Source organism: Chrysemys picta, chromosome 5, assembly GCF_011386835.1.
Source record: "Chrysemys picta bellii isolate R12L10 chromosome 5, ASM1138683v2, whole genome shotgun sequence".
Lineage (NCBI taxonomy): Eukaryota > Metazoa > Chordata > Testudines > Emydidae > Chrysemys > Chrysemys picta.
Genome location: NC_088795.1, coordinates 71396672 through 71416809, shown reverse-complemented (window position 1 = coordinate 71416809; position 20138 = coordinate 71396672). Strand labels below are relative to the sequence as shown.

At 46.9% G+C, this 20138-nt stretch overlaps 2 protein-coding genes across 9 annotated transcripts in view; both read left to right on the top strand.

Annotated features, from left to right (window-relative positions):
* NEK1 (NIMA related kinase 1) overlaps positions 1-2777 on the top strand; it is a 142206-nt gene extending 139429 nt beyond the window's left edge. For all 8 annotated transcript variants that reach the window (XM_065596545.1, XM_065596544.1, XM_065596547.1 and 5 more), the window contains one exon: positions 1524-2777. In XM_065596545.1, coding sequence (XP_065452617.1) covers positions 1524-1537 — 14 coding nt within the window. In that variant the 3' untranslated portion in view covers positions 1538-2777. The remainder of the gene's footprint in view (positions 1-1523) is intronic.
* Positions 2778-15539: 12762 nt separating this feature from the next.
* Positions 15540-17806, top strand: LOC135983675 (uncharacterized). The gene is made up of 2 exons (XM_065596542.1): positions 15540-16244; positions 17239-17806. Exons 1-2 carry the CDS (start codon positions 15668-15670, stop codon positions 17712-17714), a joined length of 1053 nt encoding a protein of 350 aa, XP_065452614.1. The 5' UTR covers positions 15540-15667; the 3' UTR covers positions 17715-17806.
* The last annotated feature ends 2332 nt before the right edge of the window (positions 17807-20138 follow it).

Genomic DNA, 20138 nt, shown 5'->3' with positions numbered 1-20138 from the left:
TGGTGTAATAGGTGAAAGCTTTCACCTGCCCATTCTTACCTTTCCAGAGTCTCGGATTACTTGTTAGAATTGAAAAGACTGGTGTTTTTGAGAGTTCCATCAGGATTCACTTAGCAGCAATTCCAGCTTTTCACTCTCCATTAGAAGGTTTTTCGATCTTCATCGATCCCATCGTAGTGAGATTTCTGAGAGGTCTAGTGAATCTCAGCCCACCAACTAGAGAATCTTGTTGTTAATTGCCTCATGAAACATCCTTTCGAGTTACTAGCTATGTGCTCCTTCTTACCTGTGAAGACAGCCTTCTTTGTGGCCATCACGTCTGCCCTTAGGGTCAGGGAACTGGGGGCTCTAATGGAAAACCCTCTATTCACAGAGTTCTCTACAAAAAGGTGTTACTTTGACTCCATCCAAAACATTTTTATCTAAGGTTTCTTCTGAATTTAATATTAATCAGGCCATTCACCTTCCAGTTACTTTCCCAAGCCACATCAGACTAGATAAGAAACTTCTTTCCATACCCTAAATGTGAGGAGGCTGTTAGCCTTTTACCTGGATAGAACCAGACACTTTAGAAAAATCTCCTAGGTTTTTTGTGTCAATTGCAGACAGATTTCAGTGATCCCCAGTCTCCATGCAGAGGCTCTCAATATGGATCTCTGGTTATATTTATATTACCTGGTATGAGTTGGCTGATGCTCAACCTTCCCCTAGAGTGATAGCTCATTCTACAAGATGACAGTCTACATCCGTAGCTTCTCAAATATGTCCCAGTTGCTGAAATCTGCAGGGCTGAAACCTGGACATGAGGAGAGAGCTTTGGGGCAGAGTTCCTTAGGGAGGTACTGTACTGGAATCACCTGAAGTGGAGCACCCATAGGGATGTAATAGAAGAAGGAGCAATTACTTACCTTGTGCAATAACTAAAGTTCTTCAAGATGTGTCCGCCAAGTGGTGGTCCACTACCCCTCCTCCTTCCCCTTTGATTCATATCATCCCTAGTGGAGCTTTGTGATAGAGAAGGAACTGAGGCCGGTTTGCCCATGCAACACTGCATATCCTTGGTTTGGGGGCACAAGGATGTGAAGGGCACATGGGTTGGCTTAATGGGCACTACTACCAAAAATTTCCTATCAAAGGTGCAAGGGCATGTGCACATTTGAAGTGCAATACCCATAGGGACATACATCTTGAAGAACTCCAATTACTACACAGGGTGAGTAATCTCTCCTTTCTTAGTGAAAGGATTTCATTGTGATAACAGCTTAAGTTGAACAGGCCATATAGAATGCAAGAATCTTAAGAAGTTTATTAGTCCAGTAAAGATGTAATGTTTTTTGCTTTACAGGCTTGTATGCATAGTGCTTTCAGTGCTGTTTTGAAATCTGTTTAAAAAAAAAAAAAAAGTTCATTTCAATCTTATTTTGTAATAGAATTTTTATCATATATGGTTGCTTACTTAACTATTTATCTTATTAAGTTTTATTGAATCTGCTAAATTTGTCTTTTTTTCCCCCTCTCTACAGATAATGATGAATAAATCTGACTCAGGAAGTGTGATATGTAGGTGTCTGGATTCTGTACAGCAGAATTGCGAGTTACAATGGAAAATGTAATTGAATAAGGAGCAGGAAAGTGGGAGACATAAGTAAAGCATGCTGATTACATGAAGAAGATGGAAAAACATGCCTATATTTCAGATGAGATGTTTATGTATTTCCTTTTATGTGTCCTCATTTTTAAAGTTACCTGCTGCAGAAATTACACTTTATCTTAAAAATTTCAACCAAAGTATACAGAGGATGGCCCAGAAGATGTTTGTTTTTTTAAATCAAGATAGATTTATCATGTAATAGAGGCCTTCCCATATTAACTGTTGGCTGTTAGGTGTAAGGAGTTAAAAGGATTACCATGTTTTGAAAATACCTGCTTCTAGCTCTTCACTTACACACTAAAAATAATTCTGTTTATCCCTACTAAAGATTGTATTTCATTTTCAGTAGACCAGTTAGACTGTATTTAAATAATCACATTGTATCAGTGGCCCAAGTTTGAATATTTCACATTTTTTAGAATAAAACTGGTAGCATGTTGAAGTTTCAATTTGTCACTTTTTAACCAGTGTCACCTAAACTATCTTAATAGCTTTTGCAAATTGAGGCAAACTGGTCTTTATCACATCACTGAAAAAAGTTGTTGTTTTTTTTCAAAGGAGTAATGGAATTCATTTGGAACCGGAGAGTTTCTGCCATAATCTTTCTAGCAGAGACATTAATACTTCAAATTTTGCTACCTTCTCTAACTATAAAGCTGTGCAAAAGTTAAGGCTGCTCTTTTTTTCCCCCTCCTGCCATACAGAGAAAAACAAAATGGGATAATTTATCTATGTTAAACACTTAAATACCGTGTTACTGTTGTCATTTTGACACTGATGATTTGTTGTGTGATTTCCCAGGACAATATAAACCTAGATTTTCCCTGTACTCTGTTCCTCTGTCAGAGGGAGCACCATACTGGCAAAATAAGGTGTGTGTTTTTTTTTCACCCCCAGAGACAATGACTAGAAAGTGTTGCTAGTCTGTGTGTACAACAGGTCAAATATTACAGATCAAATGAAACTTATAATTTTCAGTTACCCTATTGGAGACAGATGGATTTTCAAACCCTGAGTAATAGCAATCTCAGTTGGAATAATTTAAAAATCAAATTATTTTAGCACTAAGTGAAAGTTAATGTGTACATTATTTCTAATCTTCATAAATAAATACTTGATTTTTGTATAACTGTTTATTTTTATGTTATTATTACTGTTAAAAATTCCTTTCTTGCCCATTGCAGGGGATAGGGGGTAAAACAATGTTAAATTCTTTTTGCTTCTGTGGACTTGTTTGTTTCTTTACATGTTTTAGAACCAGAGTGTCAAATTAATTGGAGGAAGAGGGTCAAAATCCATTTTTCCCTTGGCTGGGTTATAAATTTAGGAATCCACAGTGATCAGATCCCACTGATGTCAGTGGGAGATTTGTACAAAGATCAGAGGTAAATGGTCATGATATATTACCTAAACTTTCAGTTATTATTTATTCAATACCTTAATTTTTCTACTAAATCAGACAATACTAACTTCACCTTTACGACCCATGCTCTTCCTTTCTTGTGTTTCTCTTCTTTCCCCATCTTTTCTCTGTTTCTCTTTGTCTTCTTTTTTTTATTCCCTCTGCATTTCACTTTCTGCAACAACTCTGTTCTTCCCTCCAGGCTTTATTCTCTTCCTCTTCCCCATTTTGTCAACTAAAATGATCAACAGTGAAGCAGTTAAGCTTGACATTTCAAATGTCTATAGAGATAACTGTACAAAAAATTAATTGGGAATGGGGGAACTCTCACCTTTTAAATTCATTGTTTCAAGCTGTCTGCAGACTCAGATGCACCCTTTGACACTGGTTCTAGTTCATATTTTCAACGTTATCTTTGTAATTGTTTAGAAACAAGATTAAAAAAAAAATCCCAGATTCTTCAGGATCTGAATATGCCATTTAGACCACAAATATACATCAAATTGGCTGTTGGATGCTTTTGTTCTAGAATATTGAACTTCCACAAAATTCTTGAGATGAAATCCTAGCCCAGTGATGTCAACGGAAATTTTGCTATTGACTTCAGTGGAACCAGAATTTCACTTAAATGTGTGTTACTTCTCACACACAACCTACACTAGGCATGGCTTGCTTCCTATAAGAGTAGGAAGTAAGTTTGGCCATACTGAGTGGAATACAAGCTTTTAAGATGATGATAGTACTTTTGTCAGTTAACTCTTTGTGCAGAATACATGCATATTTTTCACATTTAAAAAAAAGAATAATCTTAAGGCCTTCCAACCAATTCTGAGTTCTCCTAAATCCCTCAAATGCTAATTTAAGTTTGCATGAAATAGCAAATAAGAATATTATTCAAGTGTGGGAAAAATCAATCTCTCCACATTTTAAAAAATATTAATCTGTCTATTTGTACACTAGAAGAGGATCAATACCAATGTTTGCAGGTTTCAGTCTGTGTAGAATAATGAAATGTTTATGTCAATTGTTTAAATACTTGGTTGGCAATTAACATAAAACCCCAGCCAATTATAAGAGGAGGTTGTCCATAGCATGTGTAGTATTTTGAATGTAAGTTATGGCAATTTATTTAAAGAAACACTCTTTAAGTCCCAGTAAGTTCTGAGCCTAAAATTATTTAAGGAAAAAGATCGCTTGTTGAGGATCTCATTTTGCAATGACTTTCCATTGTAGAAAAAAATTAAAATAAAAAATTAGTCCACTGTGGGTCTGATCCTTAAGCCCTGTGCACTCAAAATTCCTGTTTACTGCAAATTGAGTTTTGAGCTTCTTTCCTCAATTTCTTCACTCCTTTCCTCCACCAGAGCAGAGTAGGCCAAACTGAAAGCCAAGAGGTGCTTCGTATGCAAAGAAACTTTTAAGAGCCGCAGAAAGAGAGTTCTCCACTACTGCTTCCAGTATGGGGACCATCAATCTACCAGGCAAAGGCGTTCTGATTCAGGACATATTGTCAGAGCCTCTGGTCCCGGGTACCATCCACGCTGGAGACCCTCCAAGTGGCACGAGAGATTGTCCCTCCTGGTGCTGCCCACTCTGGCCCCTGCAGGGCCCTGGTCATGGTGTAAACCTGTGGTTGGTCCACCACAATCTCCACCTCTATGGCAACGCTTCCCTTTGCAGGGGAGGTCTGGCCAACGATCGCCCTCTTGCAGCCGACATGTGTCTGACAATGATAGGCTCGAGGTGTGGCTCGCCGATAACCAGGTGCAGACATCTGGAGGCATGTGCCCTGCAGCAGGAGTTTCGGAGTTGGCGCCCAGAATCTCCACAGCACTGGTACCACTCCAGGGACAGGTCAAGGGACAATCCCCCAGGGTGGCATCACTGCATGCAGCTGCATCTTTGACACCAAGCCCGCTCTGGTTCCCGGTCCCACTCCACATTAAGCGTGAGGCGTAGATCGCTGGCCCGGGGCCATTGCGGATCCGCCGGTCCAGGCACTCTTCGAGGTCAGCCAGATCCAACTCCGGGAGGAGTGGCCAGTACTGAGTGGGACAAAGCCACTACTCAGCCCAGTCTTGGTCACAGGGGAGCTACCACTCGGCATCTAGATCAGGTTCAGTGTGAGGATCCCTAGCTGCAGGACAAGCTCCAATACCTACGTTGACAGCACCACAGCCGGCTCCGTGGCTGGCACAGTGGTACCCAGGGAACCAATGGGGATTCACTCAGGCCTCCTGCTCAGTATCCAGAGCTTTGGAGAGATGGGCTACCTCCCTCTCCTGCCCCCCTCCAGCTGCAGGCACCCCACAGGCACAGGAGGAAGTGGGCGAGCAAGCCGCCGGACCATCTCTGCTTGTGGAGGACCTCTTGGTACTGGCTTCCTCCTTGTCATCGCCAGACAGGAGAACCCTCCACTGGTTCCCCAGGATGATGCTAAGGCACATCAGGAGCTGTTAGAGGGTCACTGCCAAGCTGGGCCTCCAGGTGGAGGAGTTAGAGGAGCCTCTTTGATGTTCTCTGCCCCGTAGCCCCAGCCAGGGTAGCTTTGCCCCTACATAAGGGGGTTGCAAAGATTACAAAGACCCTCTGGCAAACCCCCTCCTCCTTGCCTCCAATCTCCAAGAGGGCAGAGCGCAAGTACTTCATGCCATTCAAGGGTCATGAATTCGTTTATACCCATCCTGCTCCCAATTCCTTAGTGGTAGAGCCAGTCAACTACAGGGAGAGACAGGGTCAATCTGGGGCTACTCCTAAGAGTGAAGACTCAAGGAGACTAGACTTGTGTGGGCATAAAGTTTATTCATCCTCCAGTCAACAGTGGCCGGTGGCCAACCATCAGGCCCTACTAGGCTGCTATGATTTTAATATGTGGCAGGCCATGACCAAGTTGGAGAGCGCCCTTCCTGAGGCTTCTAGGAAGGAGTTCCGGGCGATCCTGGATGACAGCTTGACTGCAGCCAGAGCAGCTCTCTAGGCAGCGTCAGACGCGGTGGACACCACTGCCCATACCATAGCATCAGCCATCTGGTTGGCTGCTCCTCTCTGGTCTTTCCTCAGAGGCTCAGCAGTCAATGCAATACCTCCCTTTTGACAGGCAGGCCCTGTTCGCAGAACAGACGGACAATAAACTCCATGGCTTGAAAGATTCCCGCACGATCCTGAAAACACTGTGCCTGTACATCCCCGGCCCTTCCTGCAAGCAGTTTAAGCTGTAGCAACCTCATAGCCAGGGGAGCTGCCCTTGCCAGGAGCTTCCCCACCAAAAAATCCAGGGGCTACAAGAGGCGCCCTGGCCACCAACCCCCATCTACATCCTAGTCGGGCTCAACCTGCAGTAAGCAGACAGGCAAGCGCCTGTTTTGAGGTTACACCTGAGGGTGACCTACCAGACTGTTCCCCAGATCCTTCCTCCCCTCTATTTACCAATCACCTTACTTCCTTACGCCCTGTGTGGGCGTCTATAACATCGAACCGATGGGTCCTCAATATGGTGGCACAGGGTTACACTCTTCAGTTACTTTCTACCCCTGCCCCCCTTCCCAACCCACCTCCCCATCCCTCTTCAGGGACCCTTCTCATGAGAACCTTTTCACGCAGGAGGTAGAGGGTCTACTGCAGCTGGGTGCAGTGGAGGTAGTTCCTGTGGAGTACAGAACAAGGGATTCTAGTCCCGATACTTTTTAATCCCCAAAGCCAAGGGTGGACTGCGGCCCATAGTAGACCTATGGGGCTTGAACTGCTCCTTAGTGAAAATGAAGTTACACATGGTCTCCCTGGCCTCCATCATCCCCTCCCTGGATCTGGGAGACTGGTATGCCGCCCTCGGTCTGAAAGATGTGTACTTTCACATTGCCATCTTCAAGGGACGCAGATGCTTCCTCTGGTTCACAGTAGGTCTCAACCACCATCAGTTCACGGTCCTTCCATTTGGCCTACTGACAGCACCGTGGGTATTTACCAAGTGCACATGGATGGTGGTGGCTTACCTCAGATGTCGGGGGTATCCAGATATACCTGTCCCTGACGACTGGCTTGTCAAGGGCAACTTCAGGTCCAAGGGGATGTTGTGGTGCTGCTGGCCATGTACCTTTGCCTCGGCCTGTTGGTGAACGACAAAAAATCCACGTTGGTTCCAGTACAGAGGATAGACTTCATCGGGGCGGTGCTCGACTCAACCTCTGCCAGAGCATCCCTGCCACTGGAGAGATTCAGGAGACTGATTGACCTTATCACGAAAGTCTCCGCATTTCCCCTGACGTCCAAGTTTGCCTGCACCTACTAGGTCACATGGCAGCGTGTGCATATGTGATGCCTGAAGCAATGGCTGGCAACGGTCTACTCCCAGTCCAGGGACCACCTTGAGAAGGTGGTTACCATCCCTGCAATGGTACTTTCCTTGCTGCGATGGTGGGCCGACCCCGGGAAAATCCTGGAAGGTGTTTCCTTCATCAGCACTCCTCACTCAGTTGAGTTGGTTTCGGATGCCTCAGACCTCAGCTGGGGGGCGCACCTCGGCACCCTCCAAACCAAGGTATATGGTCCCCAGGGGAATCGACGCTACACATAAATGTCAAAGAGCTCAGGGTGGTGCACAGTGCATGCGCAAGTCTTCCTACCTCACCTGTTGGGTAAAGTGGTCAGAGTCCTCACAGACAACACAGCCTCAATGTTCTACATCAACAGGCAAGGCGGAGAACGATCCTTGACCCTCTGCCAAGATGCACTCCGTCTCTGGGAATTCTGCATCAGCCACGCAATCCATCTAGAAGCGTGTCACCTTCCGGGTGCCAGGAACATGCTAGCAGATCATCGAAGCAGGGACTTCTCCTCTCACCACGAGTGGGTGCGCCACCTGCAGGTAGCCAGCATGACCTTCCAGAGGTGGGGATCTCCCTAAGAGGATTTGTTTGCCACCAGGCAGAACATGAAGTGCCACAAGTTCTGCTCCAGATAGGGTCTGGGCAAGGGCTCCCTCTCCAATGCCTTCCTCCTGACGTGGGCAGGAAGCCTGATGTACGTGTTCCCTCTGATTCTGCTCATCAGCAAGATCCTAGCGAAAATCAAGAGGGACAAGATGCGGGTTATCATGATCACTCCAGGGTGGCCGCGCCAACATTGGTTTGGCATGCTGTTGAGCTTGGCAGCAGTCCCCCCATGGCCCCTGCCAGACTGACCATACCTGCTGTCACAGGACCACAGTCACCTCTTGCACCCCATCCTCGCGTCTCTCCACCTTGCATTGTGGATACTGCGTGGCTGAACCCTGAGGAATGGACCTGTTCGGAGGGGGTCCAGCAGGTCCTCCTAGGAAGCAGAAAACCCTCCATTAGACAGACCTACCTGGCAAAGTGGACGAAGTTTTCCCACTGGGTAACCGAACGGGGCATCTCCCCTTTGCATTCTTTGGTTCAGTCAATCTTAGACTACCTGCTTAATTTGAGAAACCAGGGGCCTGGCACACTCCTCTATCAAGGTGCATCTATCTGGCGGCCAACTCCGCCTTTAATCTGCCCGTCCAGGGGCAGACAGTGTTCTCCCATGACGTGACGGTCAGGTTCCTCAGAGGTCTCGAGAGACTTTTTCCTCAAGTTTGGTCCCTCAGTGGGATCTCAACTTGGTTCTGTCTAGGCTCACAGGCCCGCCCTTTGAGCCGTTGGCCTCGCACTCCCTATCTCACCTATCATGGAAGATAGCTTTCCTGGTGGCAGTGACATCGGCAAGGCGAGTTTCCGTGCTGCGTGTCCTGACCTCAGAACCGCTGTACTCGGCCTTCTATAAGGACAAGGTCCAGCTCTGGCCCCACCCGGCTTTCCTTCCCAAGGTGGTGTCCGCTTTCCACATGTGCCAGGACATCTTCCTTCTGGTCTTCTGCCCTAAGCCCCATGAGGCTAGTGAAGAGAGAGACCTCCATGCTTTGGACATAAGAAGGACCCTGGCTTTCTACCTAGATTGGACAAAGCCTTTCCATAGATCGAATCAGCTTTTCATCTCTAAAGCTGATAGGATGAAGGGCCTCCTGGTGTTCACGCAGAGGATTTCTAACTGGATCACCTCTTGCCATAAGGGCTTTTTACAAGCTGGCAGGGACCCCGCCACTGCCGATCATTAGAGCCCACTTGACTAGAGCGCAGTCATCCTCGGCGGCCGCTTGGCACACATTCCGATCCCGGACATCTGTAAAGCTGCAACGTGGTCCTCCATGCACGCATTCACGGCCCACTATGCCATCACTCAGGAGGCCAAGTACAATGCTTGGTTCAGCAGAGCTGTGTTGCAATCTTCATGTCCATGAACTCCTTACCCTCCTCCATGGGCGCTGCTTGGAGTCACCTATGTTGAATGGACATGAGCAATCACTTGAACAAGAAAAGACAGTTATTTTTTTTTTTCTGTAACTGGTGTTCTTAGAGATGTGTTGCTCATGTCCATTCCACAACCCGCCCTCCCTCCCCACTGTCAGAGTTTCTAGCCAGAAGGAACTGAGGGTGGAGGGGGCTGGTGGTGGCCTATATGCTGCGGCATATGCACACCACTCCAGGGGGAGCCAGAGCCAGTCCTCCTATGGATACTGCTGAGGGAAAAACTTCTGGCACTGGTGCATATGGTGAGCACACGCACCTAAGTTGAGTGGACATGAGCAACACATCCCGAAGAACACCAGTTACGGAAAAACGTCCATAGCCCCATGGACAACTTTAAACTGACTTCAGTATTTATAGACACAGCCCTAGACTCACAGAAGAGTGAAATGGTCAGCTCTAGAAAGGAAATCATCAAGTTACAAATCCTCCATTTCTACTACAGTAAAGGGATTTAAAAACAAAACATCCCAAATCCTCATTTTCTGTTTACATTGTGCATAAAGAATTGTTACATTAATAATCGATGTTATAAGCCAAAAAGGGATGCTTTACTACTTCTGTATGAGATTGGACAAAATGTAAAGCACCATGTGAAATTCTGGACAATATTATTTTGTGCAAAATGTTTTACGGTTTTTTAATGTCTACTAATTGTAAAGAACTTTAATGTATAACCTCTTTACAAACTATACACTGGCAATACCACTGAAATGCCACTACATCTAACAGCAGCTTCCAAATGCTGTACTTTACATTGTTCGACAGTCTGGGGGGTGAAAACTTGGGCCAACAACTTTGAGAAATCCCTACTTGTACATGCCCCTCCCCCAACCCACCCCCAAAAAAGGTATTGCGATCTTCATTGCCTATGCAGAGGAGTTAAGACCTGTGTCATAAGACCTTATCTAAAAGACTTCCACATACAGTGAACTGCAGGAAACTCCTTTATCTACCACTAAAGAATGAAAGGGCTGATTCTCTCCTGTTAGGATTTCAACCAATGTTTCCAAAAAGCCTAGGTATTTCAAACCAGAGGTTGAGATCATTACGCTATCCTCTTTCTTAATTTTTGAAATAATGTGAGTTAAAAGATTTTTCAGATAATACAAACATACCCACTGCCTGCCTTCTGTAATTCAACAGAAAACAATTACAATGACAATTTGTTTTTTGGGGGTGGCGGCTTTGGATAGTTGACTCAGTTGTTTCTCTCTACTATGAAATCTATAATATACTTCCCTATAAATACATCTTGCTGTTGAAGACACACTTGCCAGTAGAAAATGCAAGTTCACTGCTTTTGCAGTGGCTTGCACTGGAGCTACTATTGGAACTAAGATGTTGATGGATCTGATGCCAAGTTGTCCGAACTGCATTCTAATAGCTATGCTTTTCTGTCCACACCAAGCATTGTACTTTTCCCAAATAAAACTGGGTGATATCTTCAATTCCACACACTCTCAAGCCCCAGACATCCAGGCTTCTTCCTGCAGTGTCTTCACGATCCTGCCTTTTTGCTTTATCCACACCTAAAACCTTGTCTAGGTTCTCATCTTCACTTTGACTTCTACAGTCGCCTCATCTCGGGCTTTCCTAACATGGATTTTGCTCCCAACTCACGTCCTTTTAAAACATTGCTGCTAAAATATCTTCCGGGCGCATTATTTTGTCACCTCTTTTGAGTCCCTCCACTGGGTCCCCCTTTCACCATCTCAAGTTTAAGTTTCTTGATATTACCATTCAAGCTCTCCTCCCTACTTACCCATTTTTATGCCTTATGTTATTCTGCCTTCTCTGCTATGCCAGTACTTGATAGCATGTTTTTTACTTTTCCCACAAGCACCCTTGCACTTTCTCCCATGCTGCCTGTTATGTGTGGTAACACACTCAGCAAACTAGTTTGGAAAGCCACTATTCTGTCATAATTTGCTAAATTTAAATCCTTTCTTATTTGCATCATGCTACATCCATTTGTTTTAAAATTAATACTGTTGCATTGTTACCGAAATATCGGGTCCACCTAGCTGAGAGCCAATAACAGCCAGACAGGGATAAGGAAGAGTTGCTTTATTCTGCAGAAGAAAGGAGAGCTTTGCACCTTGGTACAAAAACTCTGTCTTACACACATTTTACAGATCCTTTATACACATTCAGACAAAGGTCCTTGCAGTGTTAACACTTGATTGGTGGTGGTCAGACCCGTGCTTTTGCTATCTGGTCAGTGACAACCGGCTTGGGACCAGCTCCAACTACCTTAAGGCCTTGAAGGGAAAACCGTTGAAAAGTTCAGGCTACTGTGTACTTGAAGTGTCTGCTTCCCCCTAATGGCCGCTGGTTGACATAAAGGCTGCTCTGTTAAGGGGGGGTCACTAGTAACTTTCACAGCATGCAGCCCACTATTCTTACTCTTATTTTGCAGTTTGGTTGTATTCTGTATTTGCTGACCCTCAGATTCTAGTGGTGCTGGAAAAATGTATTCATGGCTTAACTTTGCATCTCCCTCTAGATTAATAGAGAACAAAAGTAGTCCTAGCCCTGAAGTTTACGTTTCCTCACTTTATAATTTCCTGTGCTGAGGTCTTACCATTAATGAATCTTCCATAGCCACTCTTAAAATCAACATGGATTTATTTAGGTGGGTAGATTATACAATTTTTGAGTTTTTGAAATTATACCAAATGCTGTAGTGAGATCAACAATATAGTTTCATTCTTTCTAGTGCCTTTCTGAAATCAAATGTTCTCATTGTAATTAAAGTGTGTGGGATTGAGGCTCCTCAGAAGCATTTGTTAAACAATAAAACCTTGGTTAATTATTGCACATCTGATCTTGCACATCTGGGCTTCCTGCAAAACCTGGAGAGTCCGGGTCCCAAAAAGGCAAAAGCAAGTGCATCATTTGTGAGGCCGTTATTACTATTGTTAATGAGCAAGTGGGGTGAAAATCAGGGGTTAAACCCCTTCACCTTTGCCTTCTGGCCCTGAGTTGCAAGGGTTTATTTCCTTCAGAGTGTCTTTCTCAGCAGTCACCATCCCACCCTCACCCTGTAGCATGTCTGGGCATGCATAAAAGCCTGTGATACTGCAGCCTAATGAAAATTGAGTTTGTCTGGCCTGTAGTCCAAAGACTGTTGCTATGCCAGGGAAAGGGGTAAGATTTGAGGCAGCAGAAGAATGGGAATTGTGCCTCTTGATAATCAATCATAAACTCTTGGGCTGCCAGGGAAAAGAGCTCTGTCACCCCCGGCCCTCCCTCCGCCTGCTGACTCCACTCTAAAGCCTTGTGCACTTCAAGCAGCCTGTGATCAGAACGGAGGCTCATGAGGATTCCCTCCCCATGGAGCTGCACCTTCATGAGATTACAGAGGGATGAATGATAAATCCCTTTCCATGTTCAAAATGATCCTGATTTCCTGAGTAAAGCTCCAAGTAATAGTAGGTTACTCCTACTGTGGGTTTTAGCCAGCCTGGGGAAACAAGCAGGTGGCCTTTCAGGCTCCTGGGGAGCGTTAACAAGCTACTTTCACAGTTGAGTCATCTGTTATGTGGTCTCCAGACGAGGCTGAATTGTATACTATCTCTTCCTGTATGCAGCCAGGGAAAGACGTATCACACATGCAACAACCTGATTAAACCAAATGTTAAATTAAAATGTTATATAAACAAAGAAATTCCATACATTTTTGGGAGCCTAAGGTTAGTGCAACAGTAGCTCCACCGGTGAAAGACAGTCATACCTTCAGAAGGGGACTTCTTTCCAAGAGTGACGATTCACTGCACAGCAATTTCAAAGCCTCAGCAATATCTGTTCAGAGCAAAGTTGTTGTTTTTTTTTTCTCATATACTTAGTGGGAAAGCTTTCTTTGGGGTACACATATCTAGGAATATGACCCTTGCTTGAAGTGAGATGTCTTGGGCCTTGTCTTGGTGAAACCATTGATGTGATTTGTGACAAGTAATGGATTCTAACTTGGTGGCTACAATGATGTCATGTTACACCTATGAATAGTAATCATTCAGCCTCTCTGGATATCTAGTGCATCCAAACTTATGGGTGAAGAACTATTGAGGGAAACATTAGAGAAATCAATAGCTGAGACTGCAGAGAGACCTCAATACTCTGTTAAACCCAGCACAGCAATCCATTGGTTGCTACCAACACCAGGGCAGAAAAATCTGGAGTAGAAGCTTCCAAGAAAACTAAGATGAATTTTCCTCCAAATCAACACAATCTTTAGTGTAACAAAGACTCTTCTTTCTGATCCACCTATCATACCCCGAGCCTTAACTAGCTGGTGGTATGCACAGCTCACAGGCCACAGTATGCAGTGCCACAACCAGACTCTGGATTGCCTCCAAGCACATGGCTTTGCAATAACTCTAGGAAAAGCTCCTTGATTACCCTTCATAAACTTAATTCACCTTGTAGTAGAGGTAGATACTTTGGTGATATATCTACCCATCACTAGACAGATTCCAGAAAATCCAGGATCTGATATCCATGCTGGACAAATCCATGAGGGCAACCATAGCTCAGTATCTCTAAAAACTGGGCCTGCTGATTTCACACATGGGAGAGGTCACATATCACGTGTCTCCAGGCCTCTACTCTGGGAGTATGGGACCATTCCCTGGAGCAAATGCAAGACCAGGTACTGGTTCCCAACCATGTGCTGAATCCCCTAAGATGATGGACAGTCCCAGAGAATGTCAGCAGGGGTCTTCCCATATGCCTTCTAGTCCTGCAGGTTGTCACAACAGACACCTGTCTGAAGGGAGGGTGAGCCCTTCTTGGGACCCAGAATGATGTAAGGTAGCTGGAGCTCCAGGGCAAGAACCATAGCTCCAAGCTCTTGGCGCTCACAATTATCAAACTATCTCTACTGAGATTCCAGAGCTCCCTAGAGGGCATCTTGGTCCAGCTATGCAACATGGCCCCTTGGTTGCATACATAACCAAAAAGTGGGTACAAGGAAGGTAGCTCTACATGCAGAAGCGATGGAGACAATGGAATGGGCAGACAAGACTCTCACTTCCTAAAGACAATACATGTGAAAAGAGAGATGAACCAAATGGCAGGCTGGCTCTGTAGATGCAAAGTCAACTATTCAAAATTATGTTTGAACCAGGAAGTCTTCATTCTGGTCTTTCAGACATTGTCTCCCCTCAGTTGACCTCTTTGCCAATCACAAGAATGAAAAACAGTCAAAATTCTTCATTTGGGAAGCAGACACCAAGTCCATAAGGACAGATGCTCTATTGCACAGATAACCAAAAGTCCCTCTGTATGCATCCCTCCCGCCTTCCCTTTCCTAGGGAAGATGGTCCAAAAGATAATGTGAGAAGAAGCAAGGGTGACAGTGGTAATTCCATATCGACCAAGGAGAGAGTAGTTTTCTGATCTGATAAAAAACTGAATCTGGAAGCACAATTTTAGCTTCTGACAAGACCAGACATTATTTTCCCAAGTCTCACTCCTCGGGCAGATGCAGATAGTCTTCAAGTGACAGCCTGGCTACTGAAAGGAAAGCATTAGTTACACTTGGCCTATCTTTCAATGTGATCAGGACTTTGCTCTCCTCCAGGAGAATTTTCATGCAAAAAACCTACTCCTCCATGGGAACCAAGTTCAGTTTGTTGCGCAAAGCGCGCATCACAGATCCAAGGGCTCCTGGGATTCTGACCACTCCAGACTTCCATCAGGAAGATGCGGATAAGGGCCTTCAGCCCAGAACTATAGCATGCCAAATATCTGTCCTCAGAATTTGCAGGATCCTCTGACTCCTTGTCAGAATGCTCAGGTATCCAGATTTCTCAGAGCAATCAGACTGGCCAGATTGCAGATCTTCCCTAAGGCCTGGTCTACACTAGGCGTTTATGTCGAAGTTAGCGCCGTTAAATCGAATTAACCCTGCACCCGTCCACACTGCGATGCTATTTAGTTCGACATAGAGGTCTCTTTAATTCGACTTCTGTACTCCTCCCCGACGAGGGGAGTAGCGCTAAATTCGACATGGCCATGTCGAATTAGGCTAGGTGTGGATGGAAATCGACGCTAATAGCTCCGGGAGCTATCCCACAGTGCACCACTCTGTTGACGCTCTGGACAGCAGTGCGAGCTCGGATGCTCTGACCAGCCACACAGGAAAAGCCCCGGGAAAATTTGAATTTGAATTCCTTTTCCTGTCTGGCCAGTTTGAATCTCATTTCCTGTCTGGACATCGTGGCGAGCACAGCAGCACTGGCAACGATGCAGAGCTCTCCAGCAGTGATGGCCATGCAGTCTGGGAATAGAAAGAGAGCCCCAGCATGGACTGATCGTGAAGTCTTGGATCTCATCGCTGTGTGGGGCGATGAGTCCGTGCTTTCCGAGCTGCGATCCAAAAGAAGGAATGCAAAGATCTACGAGAAGATCTCTAAAGACATGGCAGAGAGAGGATACAGCCGGGATGCAACGCAGTGCCGCGTGAAAATCAAGGAGCTGAGACAAGGCTACCAGAAGACCAAAGAGGCAAACGGACGCTCCGGATCCCATCCCCAGACATCCCGTTTCTACGAGGCACTGCATTCCATCCTCGGTGCTGCCGCCACCACTACCCCACCAGTGACCGTGGACTCTGAGGATGGGATACTGTCCACGGCCGGTTCCTCAGACATGTTAGGGGACGGGGAAGATGAGGAAGGAGATGAGGAGGGCGAGGCAGTTGGCAGATCTCACAACGCTGATTTCCCCGACAGCCAGGATCTCTTCATCACCCTTACAGAGATCCCCTACGAAGCGTCCCCAGCCATTACCCCGGACACAGAATCTGGTGAAGGATCAGCCAGTAAGTGTTGTAAACATCTAAACATTTATTTTTAACAAAACAGGAATATTAACAATTAAAAGAATGGGTTGTTCATGATTAGTGTGCCCTAGGCGCTTAACGGTTTAGTAAGGGGCAGTGCAAGTTTTGAAAAGAAATCTAGCAATGTCCGGTTTTCAGTGATTGTCCTGCACAAGCCGCTCTACTGTGTATTCCCTGCTACTGCAGCTACAGTAAAATGCGGTCTATATGTGCGGGGATAGAGCAGTAATCCTCCTGGGACATCTCGATGAAGCTCTCCTGGAGGTAACTTGAAAGCCGTTGCATGAGGTTCTTGGGGAGAGCGGCCTTATTGGGTCCTCCGAAGTACGACACGTTGCCGCGCCACGAGATTATCAGGTACTCGGGGATCATTGCTCTGCACAGCAGGGCGGCATACGGCCCTGGTCTTTGGAGGCTTTCCCGGAGCATTCTCTCTTTGTCGCTCTCGGAGATCCTCATCAGGGTGATGTCGGCCATGGTGACCTGCTTTTAATTAGGTAGGGGAATGTTAGTGTTGGGACTGCTTTCCCGTTCCTTTACAGAACTGTCACCGCTGGTTTGCAGCCACGCGGTGGAGGCGGGAGAGGGGCAGCCGAAAGGGATCATTCCCGGGGACAGCCGCGAGGGGGTGGGACAGGGGCAGAGTTCCCGCTTGCCGGATTGCTGGCAGCAGGGACTGACATTGATTTAAATGTGAAATGAGGCCAGTGGTAATATAAAAGTTTTAAACTGCCACAAGTGTACGGCTTACCATGTCTGCCTGCAACAGAAATTCCGTTGTGCTGCCTCGCTTCTCAAATGTGCTGTTCAAGACCCCAGGCACAGAATGCGAAGGCCGAGAATTCGACCTTGTGCTGAGTGCGCATGTGAAAGGTGCTGTGCATGGTCTTGTTCACAGAGAAAGACTATGTTCTTTGTTCACAACTACATTTATCTTTCAGAGGAATTCACTCCCTTTTTCCCATTTCCACAGCCCCGTCTGCGACTGTCTCACAACCTAGCCTGGAATCACACTCCCAGAGGCTAGCGCGGATTAGGCGTAGGAAGAAGAGGACACGGGAGGACATGTTCTCTGAGCTTATGGCCTCTTCCCAAGCCCAGGCAGCACAGCAGACCCAGTGGCGGGAGAACTTGACCCGAATGCACCAAGCCAACATGGATCGGGAGGAGAGGTGGCGGCAGGAAGACCAGCAGGCGACTCAAACGCTGCTTGGACTACTGAGGGAGCAAACGGACACGCTCCGGCGCCTTGTGGATGTTCTGCAGGAACGGAGGCAGGAGGACAGAGCCCCGCTGCAGTCCATCTCTAACCGCCCTCCCCCGCCACCAAGTCCCATACCCACCTCACCCAAAGTGCAAAGAAGGAGAGGCGGCAGAGTCCCTGCTAACTCTCACTCCACCCCTGCAGAGAGCTCTAGTAGCAGAAGGCTCTCATTTCCCAAAATTTGAAAAGTTCTTTCCTTCCCGCCTGACACAAGCCCACGTCCAAGTTTCACCTCCCAATGCCATGTGTAGTTGATAATAAAAAATTCGTTTCTGTTAACTACTGTTTCAATCATGTTCTTTTGGAGGAGGAGGGGAAAGGGGGTTGGAAATTGGACAGGACAGTCTCCTTTGGCAGGGTACATAGTCGGGGGCAGGCACAGCAGCAGGGCACATACACAGTGCAGTGATGCAGTGACTAGTTGCCCCGGTTAGTCTGGGAGGTTGTTTTGATGTAATGTTGGGGGGGGTGGGTTGCTCTGTGACTTTGTGGCGGGGGAGGGCAGTTACAGATCTTAAGCGCCGGTCCTTAGACAGGATCACAGAGCCACACAGCATGGGATCTGTAACCGTCCTCCCCCTGCCACAAAGTCAAATAGACCTCCCATACACACAGTCCCGATCAGGAGGGGTGACAGGCTCCGTTGAAACAAGCATCCCACCGCAGCGGAGCCTGTCAATCCTTGAGTTTAGAAGCTGCATTCGCATCACAACACTAGACCCGCCCCGCACCACAGTCTGCGTCCCAGTTTTAAAAAATTCCCGCTAAAACAGTATTAAAGAAAACGGTGTGCTTTAACAAAGTAGAACTATTTTTATTTCGACACGTGTGTTGGAGGGGGGGTGAAGGGGGTATGTAACTGGATAGGATAGTCAACATTACCTGGGTAAAGAAACGGGGGCAGGTTTAGCTTCTCAGTACACAAACTATAAAATCACAGGTTACCCTGCTCACTCAGGAACTTTGCTTTCAAAGCCTCCCGGATGCACAGCGCTTCCCGCTGGTCTCTTCTAATCGCCCGGCTGTCTGGCTGTGAGTAATCACCAGCCAGGCTATTTTCCTCAACCTCCCACCCCGCCATAAAGGTCTCCCCCTTGCTCTCACAGAGATTGTGGAGCACACAGCAAGCTGCTATAACAATGGGGATATTGGTTTCGCTGAGATCACAGCGAGTCAGTAAGCTTCTCCATCTCCCCTTGAGACGGCCAAAAGCACACTCCACCACCATTCTGCACTTGCTCAGCCGGTAGTTGAAGAGTTCTTTTTCAGTGTCCAGGGCGCCAGTATAGGGCTTCATGAGCCAGGGCATTAGCGGGTAGGCTGGGTCCCCGAGGATGACTATAGGCATCTCCACATCCCCAACAGTTATTTTGTGGTCCGGGAAGTAAATACCTTGTTGCAGCCGTCTAAACAGACCAGAGTTCCTGAAAACACGAGCGTCATGAACCTTGCCCGGCCATCCCACGTAGATGTTGGTAAAACGTCCCCTGTGGTCCACCAGTGCTTGCAGCACCATGGAAAAGTATCCCTTTCGGTTAATGTACTGGGTGGCCTGGTGGTCCGGTGCCAGGATAGGGATGTGAGTTCCATCTATGGCCCCACCGCAGTTTGGGAATCCCATCGCTGCGAAGCCATCTATGATCGCCTCCACGTTTCCCAGGGTCACTACCTTTGGCAGCAGTACATCAACGATTGCCTTCGCTACTTGCATCACAACAACCCCCACGGTAGATTTGCCCACCCCAAACTGGTTCGCGACTGACCGGTAGCTGTCTGGCGTTGCAAGCTTCCACAGGGCTATGGCCACTCGCTTCTGTACACTCAGTGCAGCTCGCAACCGGGTGTCACTGCGCTTCAGGGCAGGGGACAGCAACTCACAAAGTTCCAGGAAAGTTCCCTTCCGCATGCGAAAGTTTCGCAGCCACTGGGATTCATCCCAGACCTGCAGCACTATGCGGTCCCACCACTCAGTGCTTGTCTCCCGTGCCCAGAATCGCCGTTCCACGGCATCAACATGACCCATTGCCACTGTGATGTCCTCGGCGCTGGGTCGCCTGCTTTCTGACAGGTCTGTGCTACTCTCAGACTTCAGGACATCACCGCGGTGCCGTAGCCTCCTTGCCTGACTTTTCTGCATCTGCCTCAGGGAAACCTTTATGATAAGCTGCGAGACGTTGAGAGCGGCCACAACTGCAGCGATGGTCGCAGCGGGCTCCATGCTCGGAGTACAGTGGCGTCCGCGCTGTCAATGACTGGAAAAGCGCGCGAACTGTTTTCCCGCCGGCGCTTTCAGGGAGGGAGGGCGGGAGTGATGGACGGATGACGACAGTTTCCCAAAAGCACCCTCGACTCATTTTGTTACCCAGAAGGCATTGCCGGCTACACCCAGAATTCCAATGGGCAGAGGGGACTGCGGGAACTGTGGGATAGCTGACCACAGTGCACCGCTTCGAATGTCGACGCTATCACCGTTAGTGTGGACGCACAAAGTCGAATTACTGTCCTTAGTGTGGACACACACGTTCGACTTTGCAATATCGATTACAAAAATTCGATGCAAGTAAAATCGAACTACTCTCGTAGTGTAGACAAGGCCTAAGTTTGACCTA

Excerpts from the sequence above, each read along its gene's own strand:
- LOC135983675 (XM_065596542.1), top strand. The coding sequence starts at position 15,668 with ATGCAGAGCTCTCCAGCAGTGATGGCCATGCAGTCTGGGAATAGAAAG. Across the intron at positions 16,245-17,238 it reads ATCTGGTGAAGGATCAGCCA|CCCCGTCTGCGACTGTCTCA; the intron begins GTAAGTGTTGTA and ends CCATTTCCACAG.